This window comes from Mixophyes fleayi, chromosome 2 (genome assembly GCF_038048845.1).
Source record: "Mixophyes fleayi isolate aMixFle1 chromosome 2, aMixFle1.hap1, whole genome shotgun sequence".
NCBI classification, from domain to species: domain Eukaryota; kingdom Metazoa; phylum Chordata; class Amphibia; order Anura; family Limnodynastidae; genus Mixophyes; species Mixophyes fleayi.
Window position 1 is genome coordinate 337,133,625 of NC_134403.1, and position 17,772 is coordinate 337,151,396.

Below are 17,772 nucleotides of genomic sequence, written 5' to 3' on the forward strand. Positions count from 1 at the left end.
AGAATCTTGAAACTTTTTCATGGAAAGTTGAAGTACTGAAATAAACTGTTTGATGTCTCCATCAAAGAAGACTGGAGGAGGATCTGATGACTTAGAAGAGGTATCTGGGCATTCTAGCTCACCAGCAAACTCTAGGGCAGGCCTGTCCAACCTGCGGCCCTCCAGATGTTGTGAAACTACAAGTCCCAGCATGCCCTTCCAGCTATCAACAGGTTGTCTACTGGCAAAGCATGCTGGGGTTTGTAGTTTCACAACACCTGGAGGGCCGCAGGTTGGACAGGCCTGCTCTAGGGAGTGATCAACTTGGGCAGCAGTCTTGGAGAGTCCCTCACAGGGATGGCAGAGCAGGAGTCCCCGGCTGGGACGGCAAGTTGGGCACACCTGACGGGAAGCCCAGACTGAAGAGCCGCAAGGCAGACAGCACGGTGAGGAGCCGCAAGGCTGACAGCACGGTGAGGAACTATATGAAAACGGTATCAAAAGCACAATGTATACATTTTTCATGTACTGCATTCATTAGAGTCTTTATTGCATATAGAAGAACATGTGTAACTCACCTACTGTAAGAAACAAAGTTCATACGTCCAACTTCTTTTTCCATACTGCCTCTCCCTCCCTCCCTCTTCACCTCTAATCAGATGTGTGATAAGAAAATTAAGTACTTCTATGTGAAGCTGGGAAGGGGAGTGATAGTACAGATAGAGGCGAGAGGGGTGTGAGGAATTTTATCACACACGAATAGAAGGAGGAGTTATTTAGACATAAATCAAGAACTAAACCACACCTATTTTTTATCCTCTAGCTTCCTCTAGAAGTGGCAGAAAAAATTGTGATATAACAACATAGAATATGGAGTGCAAACGACAGCAACTATATAGACAAGTTTAAACTATATTGTCCTCTTTTATAGGATATCACCCTTTGAACACATTGTATATGTTACATACAATCCACTCTGTGTATATACGGACACTGACATCACATTGTTGGAGCTATTTTTTTTTTAGCAGGCTTCATATTTACAAGCAAAAGAACTGGATATAGGGATGGCTGTGATGAGGAGCCAAATTAGGGCTCCCAGCTCAGTCTTTTGAATTTTGGCGCTGCGTCGTCACGCCACAACACAGTGACGTCACTTGGCGTCAGCGGCTATTTAAGCAGTCTCGGCTGGCGTCATTTTGTTTAGTCGGAGGCGGAAAGAGACTGAGACGGATGTCGTGGGATGGTGGGAGCAAGGAAGAAGAAAGAAGATGCCGGACCCAGAGAGGAAGATGACGTGCACAACTGGAAGAAGAGGAAACACCGGAGAGAGAAGACGGGGGACAGACAGTGGAGGCAGAGAACCCTAGTCAGGGCTGTGAGCTACTCTGCCTCCCGAAGAAGGGGCAAGCACGGAAAACCAGTGGCAGAGCATTGAGGATGGTGGCAGATTGGGGGGCCCTTAGAGAAGACCTCCGAAGATGCCGGAAACAGGTAGGGCCCTGGTGGGCCCCCCCTCTACTGGGCCCCAGCCCTTCTCTCCACACTCTGTCAATAAAGTGCATCTCTTCTCACACCAGGCACTAGGCCCGAGCCACATCCAGGCACTAGAACTGACCCTCAGTTAGCAAGGCCCCCGTAATTAGAATGGAGCACAAGGCTCCCTCAGTCAGAAGAGGCTCAAGGCCTCCATCGGTAGAAGGGGAAGAAGGTCCCATAGTAATTGGGCATTAGGCCCTATGGGTTAACTGGGCATTAAGCCCTTGTATTTAAGCAGGGCACTGAGCCCTATAGGTAGGTGGGGCATAGGGCCCTGTAGGTAGAGTTGGGCACAAGGTTCATACTGTTTGGCTGGGCGTAAAGCCCTTTCTTAGTGGGGCACTAAGCTCTTGATAGTTAGAGGGCAGTAGGTCCCTGCTGTCAGGAGGGACACTAGGTCCCTGCTGTTAGGAGGGACAGTAGGTCCCTGCTGTTAGGAGGGACAGTAGGCCTTTATAGTTTATATCAGGGAAATAGGCCCTTGTGCTTTGAAGGGTGCTAGGCCCCTGGTTGTGAAGAAGACCCAGGTCCTAATAGATTAGGAGGGCACTCAGCCATTCTTGTAGTGGGACACTTGGTTCCTTGAGAGTGAGTAATTCAGTTCTAGGTAATTAAGAGCGGCATAGGAGTCCCCTCTATCCGGTTCAGAAGGACACCTAAAGTTCTGAGCACTGAAGAGGAGGGCTCAAAAACCGGGGTTCAGGCAGCGGGCAGAGTCCTGCAGAGTGGCTGAGTACCAGAAGATCCGGGTAGCTAACAACATGTGAGCAGCAGCAGGTACTGTGTGTTCATAGGTGCCCCTCAGGGTCAGATGAGTACCGGGGGTGTGGAAAGGGAGTTGTAGTTAGTGTGACTTTGCCTCCTCTAGCTCCAGCTACAATAGGTACCTTCCCAAGATCTAAAGGTTGGCAAGTATGCCATTAAATGTTGTGTATGTATCCTATGGCTTGTACTTCAGCATCGGAGGTTTAGCTGCATTGAACAGCTTGCTGAATGCAGCTTAGACACATGGGCCTGATTCATTAAGAAAAGTTAAGCAAAAAATTGAGTAAGTTTTCTTACTCAAGTTTTCTGGACAAAACTATGTTGCAATGCAAGGGGAGCAAATTAGTTTATTATTTTGCACATAAGGAAAATACTGGCTGTTTTTTTCATGTAGAACACAAATACTTAATAGCTTATTTGTACACTGAAATTTAAAGTTGATCTAGGACATGCCCTACCCCAAATATAAATCTGCCAGCACATTTTAAATTTACCTCCCCCTCCAATGCAACATGGTTTTGCCTTACTTACTTACTTTTGTTTAACTTTCCGTAATGAATCAGGCCCCATATGAAATAGGGTTAATTGGTCTCCACAGCAATTACATAAGAAAATGCTCTGTACACATTTGAAACACTTTAGTTACATTTTTATGTTGGGGAAAATTAAATATAAATCAACATAAAAATGTTAACTCTTGATGAAACTTCTGGTGATCAGTTCAATCATATTTCTGCAAAAAGAATACAAGAGCAGAGCAGAGTGTGTTTTCTTTTAAACGTAGTAGAGCTTTAAGGAGAGTAAAGCATGGACCATAAATGGCTCTGTAAAACAAACACAGGCGGTAATGCACATTAATTCCCCTATGCAGGAGCAAAGTGCACTGAGCAAGACTGACACAAGATGACAAAGCTAACAGGTAATCAAAGCTCACAATGAGAGCATTGCCAGCACATAGGTGTTAATCAGTAATTCCAGGAAGTTCATCAGCAGATACTTCCTATGGAGCATTAATGGACTATGACAATCGCACAGCACTAGGAAAGTGTATGTTCACATTAAACAAAGACAAAATCTTCAGCTTTGCCAGAAGAATACCATGGGGAAAAAGGTAGCAAAGGAGGACCTTCCTAAGTCAAAATGTCCAGATAACTCTGCCTTCAAACAGCAGAGGATTCCAGCAGGAAAACTGACCCTCACCGCAGAGTCCGTCCTCAGCTGTTTCTTCATCATCGGACTCTTCTGTTTGGCTGTTGGAATTAGTTGGATTATAGCGACAACCAATGTTAAAGAAATATGGGTGAGTAAATAAAGAGTAATAACACTGTCTATGTGCTGGGACATACTGGTGTAAGGTGTCCTCAGTTGGGGGAGACTGATCTGTGTACACAGGTTAGTGAGCGGTCGCTGGTACCTGCTGGTGTTATTGTAATGTTTGGGTGTTTGCATAGGGCACATTTATTACCTGCACTGTACCGGCACTGGGTTAAAGTTGACCAGATTTTGTTAATGTGCGTCAGGTCATCTGATAAACACACCTTGCAGTTATGGCACAGTAATTTGCCTTGATTACCAGATGCGCAGTGATGTAGTCAACTTGGAATCAATCATTCATATTCTGTGTTTACTTATATTATTTTTTTTACCTAATTCTGCCCCATACATACATACCTTCCTTCCGGGTGAAGGTAGGAAATGAAGACAAGGGCGGAGCTTTATGATGCAATTTACATAATCCAGTGGGCGGGGCAACGTGTGTGATGCCACAAATTACTTCTTCACACCTCACTTAGGGCCTGATTCTATTCTGAACGCAACTTGCATGTAAACGTGTGCGCAGTTCCGACCATATACAAAACCAAGCGTATTGAACCACAGTGTTATCCTATTCTGCCTATACAGTACTTACGTGACGTAGATACACTGAACAGACTGCAGTATACGCACAGTCACATCAGAACACCTTAAGCTTTTATTTGATTACAGTATAAAATAACAGCTCAACATTATAATCATTTATATAAATATTTATTTTCAAAAAAATTATTAATATATATATATTTAGATCAAGAATCACTTGTATGCAAAGCGTAAAGTTACAACATTCAAATGCAATTCTTAAGGCGACCCAATATGTATTGTAATATTTCAGTACGATCCTTTCATTTCCACTAGTATCTATCACACTTTTATATGGCTGTATATCCAGCCCTTCAGGGCACCTAGGGCCTCTTAATATTTCTAGCCCTAGGTGTGGGACTAAGTTATCTTGTGGATAATCCAGATCTACATTCGGTGCTGACACTATTCCACCTCTTCATAATGCTGCTAATACCAGGTTATATTATATTGTTCACAGATCAGCTATTCTGATTATTGCTCACAATGCACTCAACTAAGAGAGAATTCCTCAAATTCAGAAAAGCCATGCAGCTGTACTGTCAACTTTACTGTGAACAAGACTATTCAGGTGAGTAGACTGTAATAAGAAGTGTATGATTTATTTAACAATCAAATTAAATGCTACTTTTAAAATGTGACCTAAGCACTTGGACACATGCACATTTTGTGTTTGTTGTGGTTTTTTGCCTCTTTTTTTCATGTTTTTTTTATTATTACTTTTGCTTTTTTGCTTTTTTTTTTTGTTACTATACTTCTGTTTTACCAGTTTTCTAAGTTTCAAATAAAAGCCAACAAAATAGAACACATTTTAAGATCATTGGGCATTTCAATTTGGGAGGCTGTCTGTCAACTTTCTGATGACAGTAACTGATATATTGAATTATATAATATATGACTGTCTTATGTTTATCCCCTAATGGGCAAGACTACTGTGTGGATGTTACATAAGTACACTATATTGACGATAATTTAAATAAATAGGCACAGGCAATGTAGTGCTCTTAAAAGTATTCTCTGGTGTTGATATTTATTATATTAATAACTAACGTATTATAGATTAGTTTAATATTATAGTCTATTAGAATCCACTGTAGAAATACTAAAACCAACAAATCACAAATATCTATGAACATGTGGTAGGATCGGATACATTCATTTGTATCGTTTGCAATAAAGATTCTCCGATGCCATCGCTGTGGTTCCAAAGCACAAAGGTATCAGCCTTTCAGTCAATGTCTCTTGGTGCATAAAAGTGCTTTAGTGATCATCAGCTTTACGGCACAAATACCTGCTCTCACAGAAGACATTAAACCTAGCCCCCATAGGAAATGCTGACTCACCTCTTCACCCAGAGACGGAACTAGCGTGTGGACCCCAGTGCAGGTAGGTGGGGAGGAGGGAACCAGGGCCCCCAACCCTCTGCATATGCCATGCAGCAGGGCCCCCTCATCTCCATGGGCCCCGGTGCACGGCACCTGCCGCACCAATGGTAGTTGTGGTACTGTCTTCTCCCCTCTCTAACATGTGGGCAGCTAGGCCGCTTATCACTTTATCTGTAGTGAGTTTACACATAAATATCACTGTCCTTAGCTCGGAGGTTCCCTCCTCAGGTAATCAGTTTGTCTCTCTTCTGGGACAGGACTCCGGGCTGTCTTCATTGGGTGCCGTGTGTATCAGAAATTTCTGCCTCTAGGGTGGATCTAAACTTTTCTTTATGGGTGGAGTGTTTTAGCAGAACCCTCCCCCTCCCATAATCTATATTGTAATAAAAATTCAGATCCCAGATCTCTGGTGGCATTATAATGTAGAGCCCCCTCCCCCATAATATCTGTAATAATACAACATCCGACCACAGATCTCTGATGACATTATAATGTAGAGCCCCCTCCCTCATAATATCTGTAATAATACAACATCCGACCACAGATCTCTGGTGACATTATAATGTAGAGCCCCCTCCCTCATAATATCTGTAATAATACAACATCCGACCACAGATCTCTGGTGACATTATAATGTAGAGCCCCCTCCCTCATAATATCTGTAATAATACAAAATCCGACCACAGATCTGTAGATAATGTAGAGCCCCCTCCCCCATAATATCTGTAATAATACAACATCCAACCCCAGATCTTTGGTGACATTATAATGTAGAGCCCCCTCCCCCATAATACAACATCCAACCCCAGATCTCTGGTGGTATTGTAATGTAGAGTCCCCTCCCCCATAATATCTGTAATAATACAAAATCTGACCCCAGATCTCTGGTGACATTATAATGTAGAGCCCCCTCCCCCATAATATCTGTAATAATACAAAATCTGACCCCAGATCTCTGGTGACATTATAATGCAGAGCACCCCTCTCTAATATTCATTACTGTAAAATTACAAAGCTTTGTGGTGTTTTCTGCAGGGGGATGTCTTTGTGTACTATGGACTCAGCAATTTTTTCCAGAACCATCGCCGATATGTAATATCCAGAGATTATGCCCAGTTACTTGGGAGAAATGGAACAGACACAGAGGTTGGTTTTATTTTGTCTAATCTTTGACACAGTGGTTGATTGACTGGGTGTTGTGGAAACAATGGCCCCCAACTCACATACTTTATACGTCCTTGATAACCCACCAAAACACTCAACACTCTTTATTGTTCCTTATAGAATCATTTTCCAGTTCATTTTTGCTTAGATAAACACAGGAATCCCCAAACCCCTAGTGTTTTACTGTATGCAACAAACCTCATGCTTCTACTATTTCTTAATAAACAGCAAGAACATTACTCAAAGTTTAAAGGAATTGAAAACAGGCCCAGACTCAGGGTCTTTTTATGAATTTAGTGGGCCTGTGTGGAAAATTAGTATTTGTCCTCAGCCCCCCCCCCCTTCCAAGAATAGAATGAGGAACCATGAAAAGTCATTTTCGGTGTGTTATTTTCAATTTAAGAATAACTTAAAAAGAACATACATACAACTAGTATTACTGCAATACTTGATATATGGGCCGCCCCATGCAAGGGAAAAACTTAGCCCAAGTGGGTTTGTTGCTGGTGCAAACGGCACCATCACTGATAGTGAGGCCCATCGCTCAGCTATTGAGGAAAAACAGCTCTTTGTTTCCATAACATGTTTTGTTAAGAATGGAGATTGCTCAGTTACAATGATTGTTATAAATAACCTAGGTTAGTAGAAGATTGATGGACAGATAGTATTTTACTGTGGGCCCAGATAGAAAGAATTCCATGTTGCATGCAATGACAGAGAAATCATACTGTACACTTTGTCAATATTAAATGAATTGCAGGGACAAATCTTCCAGGAATAGGACAGACCCTACTAATGAGTTGAGAAGTAACAGCACTATGTAAATGTTATTTAAAGTAATTATTTTCACAACTAATAAATAGGGTACCTACCACTATGAGGGTATACTTTTTCTTTCCTTTTTCGGTCCCTGAGCAACTTTTTCGGCTACACAGATAATGGGGGGGGGTCACTTCTTGTAACAGGCCGACAACAGTGGCACTACCACTGTGAGGGGGCAGGCTGGGGATGTCCCGTCTCTGAGTGAGTGTGTGTGTGAGGGGGCGGGGGAGTGACACTATTGGGCACAGTACAATATAGATATTATCATTCTGCCAGATGTCATTTTCTGCTTGTTTCTTGCTTTTATACAGACACTCAGCAGCTGTGCCCCATTTTCCATGTACAGCAATGGAACCCCAATGGCTCCCTGTGGTGCAATTGCTAACAGCCTGTTTAATGGTAAGCAAGGAAATGAGGAGGGCAACAAATACAAGGGGGTTCTGGTGAATACGGGGGCTAGTAATGTAAGTGTCTCAGCAATAAATGACTTTGCCCCCAAAGAACTCACAATCTAATTATATGCAGTAACAGTGAATGGTATGCAAAATACTACATCTTTAAAGTGTACTTATCACATCACAGAAAAACTAAAATACAAATTGCCGGCATGACTGAGGCCAGATGATACAGTGTATAAATCCCTCAATATCAGAACCCACCTTTACATGCTTGTTCATCTGATGGTTGGAGAGTCAGTGCTAGACACATTTTGGGTTAGGTGGATTGAAGCAAATGTCCAGAACTACAGACCCCTGACAGTGCCAGCCCTGTAAAGGCCGCCGGTCTTACCCTTGTTCTGTGCTTCATTCCCAACCCCCTTCTTCATCACCCAGCTGGTAAATCCCCTAGCTCACCCCCTGCTCCAGTGCTGCTCCCACTGACGCCATCCCTTGGCATCTTCTCTAGCGTCCCATCAAGTCTCCCTTATGTCTAAGGCAACAGAGATCAGTACTGATCCCCAGCAGCTGTGTAGAGAAGGTAAGATATGGAGTCCAAGTGACCGCTGTTGCACTATTGTACCCAGCAGACTCTACAATCTCCCAGAAAGATAACAAGCTTCTAATTTTGAAGAGGATAATCTCCTCTTCCAAGTTCGGTGCTTACCTGAAAACTATTATTATAATTATTATTATCTTTAATTTATAAGGCGCCACAAAGGCTCCGCAGCGCCGTACATAACATACCAAAAACAGTGAGCCATGACACCACATGATACAGAAAGAACAAAAATGAACAAAAATATATACACAGACACGGGTAACATGGTAAGGCAAATCAAATTATTACTGGGACAATGAGTGAAAATGATGGTAGAAATCAGCGAGAAGTAGGCCAAAGCTTAAGAAAACAGGGCTAGGGAAGCAGGCCAAGAGGTACAGAGGGTGATGGAATAGTGAAAGGAGCACACAAGGAAAAAGGGCCGTGCTCCTGAGAGTTTACATCCTAAAGGAAAGGGGGAGACACAAATAGGGTGGTACTAACTGGGGGAGAGAGGTGGGAGGAGGACCTAATGAGTAAAATAAAGATTGTAAATAAAGATTGTAATAAAAATACTAACCACAACTGACTATTCATACCAGACTATTAATACTAACCCTTAATAACACTAATATATTATAATGTACTCAAAATAATTAGTCCTCAACCTAAAACTCTCAAGTGCTAGCAGAGCACTAATCTTACTTACTATTAGTTTTTAAAAAATCTTCATACAATACTAATATTTTAAAATAATTTTTGTCTTGGTCTGTTCTCTTGAAAAAGGTTTACACTTTATACTTTCGGGATGCAAAGAGGTGTTGAGGCCGACTAGCGTAGAGTCTACCCTGATACCACAAATGTCTTACAACAGCCCTGGGTCTGCCAGAGAGTAAAATATATAAATGTTTATTAAAATATGTGTTCAAATTAGGTTGTTATTTTTAATAAATTATACAGTGGTCATGCCAAGTGCGGTTTAAAAGTTTTAATTGGTTTTATCAAAAGGCAAAAAAAATGATCACCACTTATATGGGAGCCATGAAATGTGGTTTTGCAGTTGCTGATCGCTGTATATTTATGATCGGTGCCTTTTCTGGCTCTTTGGGTGAACCCCAAATAGTTTCCTTATGATTTTAACCTTATTATGAAGCTGAATTTAAAAAGGGAGCCTGACAGCTGAAAACCACAAGGGGATAAAGTTCAGGAAAATACAAAAAGTTTGGCTAGCAATGCAAAACTGTTTAGTCAGAAACAACCTTTAGATAAGCGATATATATTCTAAAAGTAGAAGGAGGCACCTAGTAGTACACGTTACGTGTACTTTAATATTCATTAAAGAAAGTAAGGCAAAAAAAAATTAGTAAGATTTCTCCTCGTCAAAACCATGTTACAATGCAAGGGCTGCAAATTAGTTTATTATTTTGCATATAAAGAAAATCCTGGCTGTTTTTTCATGTAGGACACAAATACTTGATATTTAAACTGATATTGAAGTTGATCTAGGACATGCCCTATCCCAACTATATATCTGTCCCCACATTATAAATTTATTTCCCTCCTCAAAGCAACATGGTTTTGCCCAGGTGAAAGTTACTCATTTTTTTTGTTTTACTTTCTTTAATGAATCAGGCCCATAGTTTTAACTGGAGTAATTTACGCTTCCGCTTTTGGTGTAAATTATGTCCGAATCTTCATAAGGCACTCCGTGTCTCTTGGATATTGTAAGCGATTGTGACAGTAGATGTTTTGCCTTCCCAGACACAATAACACTCGTTTATCAGTCTGGCGCCTCTTCCAACACCCAAGTCCCTCTACTGAGGACAGGAAACACCTGGTGGTCTGATAAGAATGTGAAATTCAACAACCCCAAGCCAAGAGAGGATCTCGTCCAGGCGTTTGCAGGTAAAACACATAATATGTGTGAAGTTACTTTAGGACAACAAGGTGTATTGTCAGGAACATATGTTCTGGTTTTTTTGGGCGATGAAATACTTACAGATGAGGTCTTAAAAACATGGAGGTAGCTATTTTTTGTCTTCACAGGAAGTACCAGACCACCATACTGGCAGAAGCCACCTTATGAACTTGATCCACTTGATCCCTCTAACAATGGCTATGTAAACGATGACTTAATCAACTGGATGAGAGTGGCCGCGCTCCCAAACTTCCGTAAGCTTTACGGACGTCTTTCTCGAGTACAAGAGTTCTCTGATGGGCTCCCGGCTGGCAATTACAGCTACATCATTAATTATAGTATCCTTTCTGCTAATGGTCATGTCAGCGATGTATGACAAAAATACATGACTCTGTGAAGGTAATTACGATGCAGAAAGTCTGCGCCCCCACAGTGTAAATGGCATTTTTATGACACTGTCCACTTATTTCTGCTCCCTTCATTTACTTCTTTGCCTTTTTCACCTTGTGGGCGCACTTAATACAGAAAAGTATATTTCTACCCCTGTATTAAAAATTTTCAAATATATGATAGCTACACATAATAAATCACAATGTGCGCTCACTGGCATAAATTAGGGTATACCGAGCAGTATTTTGAGGGAAAAACTGAATATAATGAAGGAGGCAGCTCTAAAATAACAGTAAGCCGGTGATCCTATACTCTTACTGCTATGTGCAATCTCTTAATAATAAATATTTTACAGGAACAGTTCCCAGACCAAAATGTGGGCATACACATATGAGTGGACAAATATCTATGTGCATTTACCAACATGAAAGGGGCTGGGGGACACATTTTTTCCACTTGGTAAATGGAGTGGGCCATTAACTAAATGGAAAGAATACACCCCCGCAATACGTGTGGTATGGTCCTACTGGAAAGCTGACTGGGAATGAGTGAATAGCTAATGCCTATAAGGAAGCAGTGATTGACAACTGGTTTTCACGACTGAAAGGAGTAACCATCCACTGGGAACAGAGCAAATATCCCAGGGGGGGGGTTCACTTATAGTGACCTCCTTTCCCTTTAGGGTAAACCTTTAGGCAGTCGTCACATTTTGCCATCAAAACCAGGAATTATGGGGAAATAATGAGGATAGGAGACACGGGGGAGTGGCTTTATTTCAAGTGTCGTCACTTCACATTGTTAGACACACACTATTGCCTTACGCATAGTAAAACTCACAGCCTTCATAATCTGCCTAGACTGGGCAAATGGCTATCCATTGGAAACAGAAGAGGAGTAGTGACTTACTTCGTCTGTGTACACTTTGTACTCTATTTTGCATGCCTGGGGCGGTGTCACAAGAAACATTTTTTGATATACAGATCGCCATCATATACAAAATCCTGGGTCACAAAACAAAACACGTTGGTTTTGTGGGAAGGCCCATCATTGCATGATTAATGATGAATGTGTCAGTCCTCTTCACTAAGGCTGTGTTCATCCTCCATCATATGTAAATATTTACTAATCCTACAAAGCACTCCACCTTGCATGCATGCAGGCACTTTTCAGGATTATGTGCTGAGCCGATTGCTTGCAGTTGACCCCATTGTCTTTCTTCAATGCATATGCAGAGCTAATATTCCCTAGATCCACAGTAATGAATAGTTTACTAACTACAGTGCCTACAGTGTGAGTTCTAGAGCTAAACCTCTATCCATTACCATGTCCCTGTGGTAACACTTTGTGAATGGGTCATATCATTGCTGCATTGAACACGTCATCTCTTCTCCACCAGAAACAACTGCAACTAGGGGAATCTAAGGAGAATAGTCATAGGAAGACCCTGAGCTCACGGAACTCTGCCATTCCTGAGAAAAAACATCCAAACTCTGGTCTGTCTGTAAACACAGCATATAGAACACAAATGCGCCCAATTGACTGTCTCATGCAGAACAATGACCACATCCTGATTTAGGTTTCTGGAACCCCAGTAAAATAAATCTGCACCTATTTTCGTAGGAATGAAACGTGCAAGGTGGAAAAAACGTAAAACGTCTCTACAAAGTGCAGCTAAGTTTAGACCACCCGCTTCATTTAGTTCACATTTTCCATTATTTCCTTAAAATACCACTACATCAAGTCTTATTTTTCTTTAATTAATCATGTGAGTGAGAAGACTATAATTGTTTTACCTCTCTCAGTATAGTACAGATGAATATTTTACTAGATTGGTAGAAATGCACCAGAGATATAAAAGATGTCCCCCATTGAATGCTTAGGCAGAGAATGTTGGGAAAATAAGTTCATTATGGGAGGATAATGAAATAGTTTCTGCTGCTGCCTGCAAGCCTTATTTAAATATCTTACCCCGCCATATGAAATCTAGTCTTTGTATGTGGGCATAAGCACAGGGACGCGTTACCTACATTTAGTTACCTGTACCCCACATCTACTCAGCCTTTCCTATCAGTACATGTGAAGCTTGTACTCCTGCATGGACCGCCATTTATCTGCGTGACTCCATGTTCTTCCGAAAAAATGAGGGCGCAATCGTACAGTTTTAGACTTTAGTAAATAGTAAATGACCCTTAGGGAGTCACCCTATGAGACTTCCTCATAGCGATGAATTAAGTGGAGACATATCATTGATCTCTGTAGCACAATGCTCTACTATTTGTGAATTTAGGGGGATGAGTAATTAAGGGTCTTCAGAAATAATACATTTTCAGTCAGCATATAAAGTCCACATGAAAACAACAACAACAACAACAACAACAACAACAACAACAATCTTCATAGAGCATAAAACACTAGAATAGTAGTCCTGTAATTCAGAGAAGCCCTTATGCCATACAGTAAGATTCAGGCCACACATATCATAATATCTGCAACATTATCAGATAGCTGGTCCTTTATGGCAGCGTATATATGGGTCCAAAATTACCCCATGCCCGGTATTTACAGGATTGAAATAGATTGGATCATTATTGGAATGCAGTTGTGAAATGACATCAGATGACCACTAGGGGCATGTGGGTGTGGCCAACTTCTGGCTGCACTAACCCGGAGACATTGCAATCAGCTAAAGCTGAGAGAACGAACGTAACTTAATATAATTTTTTTTTCACTTTCAGAGCCATGAATAAATTCTCTTTTATCTAGAGGTTTACAGGAGATATCCACTTTTTGTCCTCCTTCCCCCCATTTTTGACCTGTGTCATCTACCCCCTTGTTTGCAACATTGAGGGGGTCAGGTGAAAATGAATCTGGGCTGTCCAAAATAGAAAACCTTTTTATATAAGTGATAGGTGTGTGATTGCCATGTTTAACCGTGTCAGGTTATCCTGCACTATAAATGTTCCTCTTTCTGTGTACACAATGTATTTTGTGTTAGATTAGAAATTGAGCTCAGAATAAACTATAATCTTAACTTGCACACTCAGATTTTCCTGTATCTAAGTTTGGAGGGAAAAAGCATGTTATCCTGACAACGTTGTCATGGTGTGGAGGAAATAACATGTTTCTGGGACTTGCGTACACCGTGACTGGAGCAGTCATTATACTGACAGCATTTGTCATGCTTGCCGTGTACTTGAAGAAAAGGGAGCGCAAGAAGAAACCCTTTTCGAGAAAATAAAACCTGCAAAGACTGCAATAAATTTTAAAAAAAACAGTTACCTTAAACATTTTTGGTACATGTGCTCAACATATTTTTTCTGTGTTTAGGGAAAAAGAACAGATGATAAAATCTTAGTGATGAACCATAGTCTGGTAAGGGTAATACCCGCAGGTGGTTTGTGTGTCTGTGTATTTTAGCATTAGGAATTTGGCACCAGTTCACTATATTGGCCTGTACATAAAGGGCCTCATTCAGAGTTAAGAGGAAAGCAAAGAAAAAAAAAAAAAGGCGCAAATATGCACCTTGACAAACCATGTTGCAATGCAAGGGGTGCAAATGCATTTATTTAATATTTTTGCATGCAGGGGAACTAGTGGCTGGTTTTGCTTGTAGCACACAAATACTGGACAGCTTTATTTATTTATTTTGCATTGCTCCTAACTCAAATCCCAAGTGCAGGAGAGCTCGTGTGACAGCAATTCGGCACTTACACTAGTTGCCTGATTCATTAAGGATCTTAAATTAAGAAGTTTCTTATTTAAGTCTCCTGGACAAAACCATGTTACAATGCAAGGGCTGCAAATTAGCTTTCTGTTTTGCACATAAGTTAAATACTGACTGTTTTCCATGTAGCACACAAATACTTGATAGCTTATTTGTACACTGTAATTTAAAGTTGATATTTGTGTGCTACATGAAAAAACAGTCAGTGTTTACCTTATGTGCAAAACAGAAAACTAATTTGCACCCCTTGCATTGTAACATGGTTTTGTCCAGGAGACTTAAATAAGAAACTTCTTCATTTATGATCCTTAATGAATCAGGCCCTAGGTGTTATATACAGGCAAGTGAAGGAAAAGCACTGGAGCTCATTTCCGTTGTGAACTCGATGTACAGTGCCAAACATATAACCTTAAAGAGAGAATTTGAAGACCTTTATCTTTTACGACTTGTGCCCTAAATTGGTATTGGGCACTCATCTGGAAATCTCTATCCATAAACACCTCATGGGGAGAACAGAAGGGTTTAGCAGAATCAAAGAAGTACATTAATTTAGTCTCCACATTTCAGATTTTAACCCATGGGTGAACACAGAGTTAATTTGAGCCACACTAAGCTAATACTGTGCATATGACCGTGTACTTTTGTAACATGGAAATAGCTGTGTAATGCTCCGCGCAGCAAAGAAAACCTTACAAATCCACCCACTCCACTCTTTGTGTCAGACGCTGTCCCTGCAATCCTCCTAAGTGCAGGGGAAGGTCGCCAGTCCTGCGTGGCTCTCCATGTCCCGTTGCCTAGCAACAGGATGCGCTTCTGGCCCTGGGACACCATTCTGCACGCGCATGCGCAGAAATGATCGCGTCCCGTTGCCTAATGGGAAGGAGTCAGCCACACGAACTGTCTCCTTTTCAAAACTATATTGGATTTTGGCCACAATTTTGCTTATAGTTTGGGGTGATTCATTTTTCCATAGTTTGGTTATTACCGCAGTAGTAGCTATTAATATGTGCCCCAATATATATGTCTGCCATACTATGGGACTTGAGGGGGAGAAGAGCTAGTTATGAAGAGGGGGATTTTTATTACATCATTGATTTTGCAAACTAGAGAAAAGCTCCACAAAATATGCATGATGTCCCCGTCTTTGTTACAATTGCGCCAACAAAAGTTGGATTAGGAGGGACACATCTTGTGAAGCCTACCTGGTGTTGGGTACAAGCTGTTTAATAGTTTGATCATCATCCCCATGTGGTTTAGGGATTTAGAACGGTGGGTGTTCACATACAGTATATTTGTTCCCATTCATCTGTTAAAATACTTTTGTGCGGACCTTCTCTGATTTTATTTAAACAACTGAGTTTGGTGGACTATGTCATATGTTTATGCCAAAATGTGATACCACCTTTACCATCCCCTTTAGTAAGTTTTGTTAGTAGTAGTGAATAGGTTATTTAGGATGGTCATGCCCTTAGTGTGCCATAGTGAAAGATTAAGTTCCAGAATTAATTTGTTTGCTCCTTTTATTGATAAGTTTCTTGTCAGAGTAATAGTCCAATGGTACTATCCCAAACTGTTAACGTGTCCGTGGTCAGAGGAGGCATGGTTTTTTTTTGGCATTTTTTAAAGCTTTTGGTATCTATAATAAATCTTCGATGGGAAAAGTTGCATTAAAAGCTCTTTCCAGATCGACCCATGGATTTTTAATCTTAAACTCATTGGCATCCAATAACATAGATTTTATTAAACCCATGAAATTTGTAAATCCCAAGAAGAAAACAAGTTCTCATGTATATCATAAATATGTAAATAATTAAAATAGTTGTAAAAGTAAATTTTTACCTAAGTAGTCCCTGGGGAGAGCATAACATGCAATAACTGGTGTTTGACTTTGTAGAAATGTTTCAGAGTTTATTAATATTTTATTATCTGTACAGGTAGTATGGCTGATTACCTTTGGCATTAGGAGAACACCAGTGACTGCATATGAGAAGTCATCACATTGGGCATGAGGTGGTAACCAACGCTGTCAAAGACAACCAGAGAGCCCAAGAGGATCCATTGACCCTATTGAGGTCACTTACAGTGCAAGTAAATAGAACATAGAGTAGACAGAGTCAGAATGATGCGCAGCCGCCACTTACCACCACTAGATGAAATATGTATGGGACAGTGGAAGCAATGGGTTCCACCCTATACCTGCTTTTAATAGTGGTAAAAACTATAGTAAAAACATGATTTTTAATGCCAGTGGGTGCGGTCCTAACAGGTTTGTGCTGCTAAGGATTGCTTTGTTTTTAGTTTATTATAGAATATGTTGAACCATTCTGCTAACCATGTTTCAAGTAATAAAAAATGGTCAAAATGCTGAGATACACAACAGCATCCTACCAGTGAACCCAGCAGAACTGAGCAGGACTGAATGCTTTAAGGTTACATTTAAAGGACGAAACTGGTCATGCAAAATAAACTTGGTTTATTGGTTTTAAAGTCAATATCAGTCACAGCCTTCCCCATGTAGTGTTCCTGCATAGCATTTGTATAAGGGTCTTTCCACTGGAGCACCCACCATTATTGTATTCTTCTTGCTGATATTGGCTATCTGGGGACCCGAGACATAAATGCTGGAAGTTCTGGATCATCTGTGAAACATTCAGTCTGCTAGTGAGAAGTCCTATCCAGGTAGTGAGTTATTCAGGTGACACTAGTGATGTAAGAAGAATCTCTGGGCCCTGATGCATAAACTGGATCCACCTCTACCTTCCCCATTCCTAATAACACTCACCCCACACAAACACCTACGCATTTTGCCATGATGCCTGCTTTTATGAAACCATGCTGAAGTCTGTCTTCTTGTATTTTGTTTGCCACATATTTTTCTGTTATTTGCCTTTTCTCTGCATTACTTGCCCCCCTTATCATCATCAACATTTATTTATATAGCGCCAGCAAATTCCGTAGCGCTTTACAATTGGGAACAAACATTAATAACACAATACTGGGTAATACATACAGACAGAGAGGTAAGAGAACCCTGCTCGCAAGCTTACAATCAATGGGACAATGGGAGTTTGAAACACAAGGGCTTGTGCTACATCATATTGCACAATGGACCAGCTAGAATGCAAAGGTAAAAGTATTGAGTCTGCTGTGTGTGTGGCAATGTTGGTCAGAGGGTTGTTGTCTTATGTTAGCTGTGTAGAGGGTGGTAA

At 40.9% G+C, this 17,772-nt stretch overlaps 1 protein-coding gene across 2 annotated transcripts; it reads left to right on the top strand.

Annotated features, from left to right (window-relative positions):
• The first annotated feature begins 290 nt into the window (after positions 1 to 290).
• On the top strand, positions 291 to 14,140 carry LOC142139420 (cell cycle control protein 50C-like). 2 transcript variants are annotated; one of them, XM_075197011.1, is made up of 7 exons: positions 291 to 473; positions 4,643 to 4,753; positions 6,603 to 6,713; positions 7,865 to 7,952; positions 10,293 to 10,436; positions 10,578 to 10,787; positions 13,884 to 14,140. In XM_075197011.1, exons 1-7 carry the CDS (start codon positions 465 to 467, stop codon positions 14,075 to 14,077), a joined length of 867 nt encoding a protein of 288 aa, XP_075053112.1. In that variant the 5' UTR covers positions 291 to 464; the 3' UTR covers positions 14,078 to 14,140. The 2 variants fall into 2 exon arrangements, with proteins under 2 accessions (XP_075053112.1, XP_075053111.1); XM_075197010.1 differs by lacking the exon at positions 291 to 473 and adding an exon at positions 2,731 to 3,583.
• The last annotated feature ends 3,632 nt before the right edge of the window (positions 14,141 to 17,772 follow it).

What these genes read in the sequence shown, in the direction of transcription:
- LOC142139420 (XM_075197010.1), top strand. Translation starts at nt 3,383, where the DNA reads ATGGGGAAAAAGGTAGCAAAGGAGGACCTTCCTAAGTCAAAATGTCCA. An exon ending in TGCTAACAGCCTGTTTAATG is followed by an intron (nt 7,953 to 10,292) that starts GTAAGCAAGGAA and finishes TTGCCTTCCCAG; the next exon opens with ACACAATAACACTCGTTTAT. An exon ending in TCTCGTCCAGGCGTTTGCAG is followed by an intron (nt 10,437 to 10,577) that starts GTAAAACACATA and finishes TTGTCTTCACAG; the next exon opens with GAAGTACCAGACCACCATAC.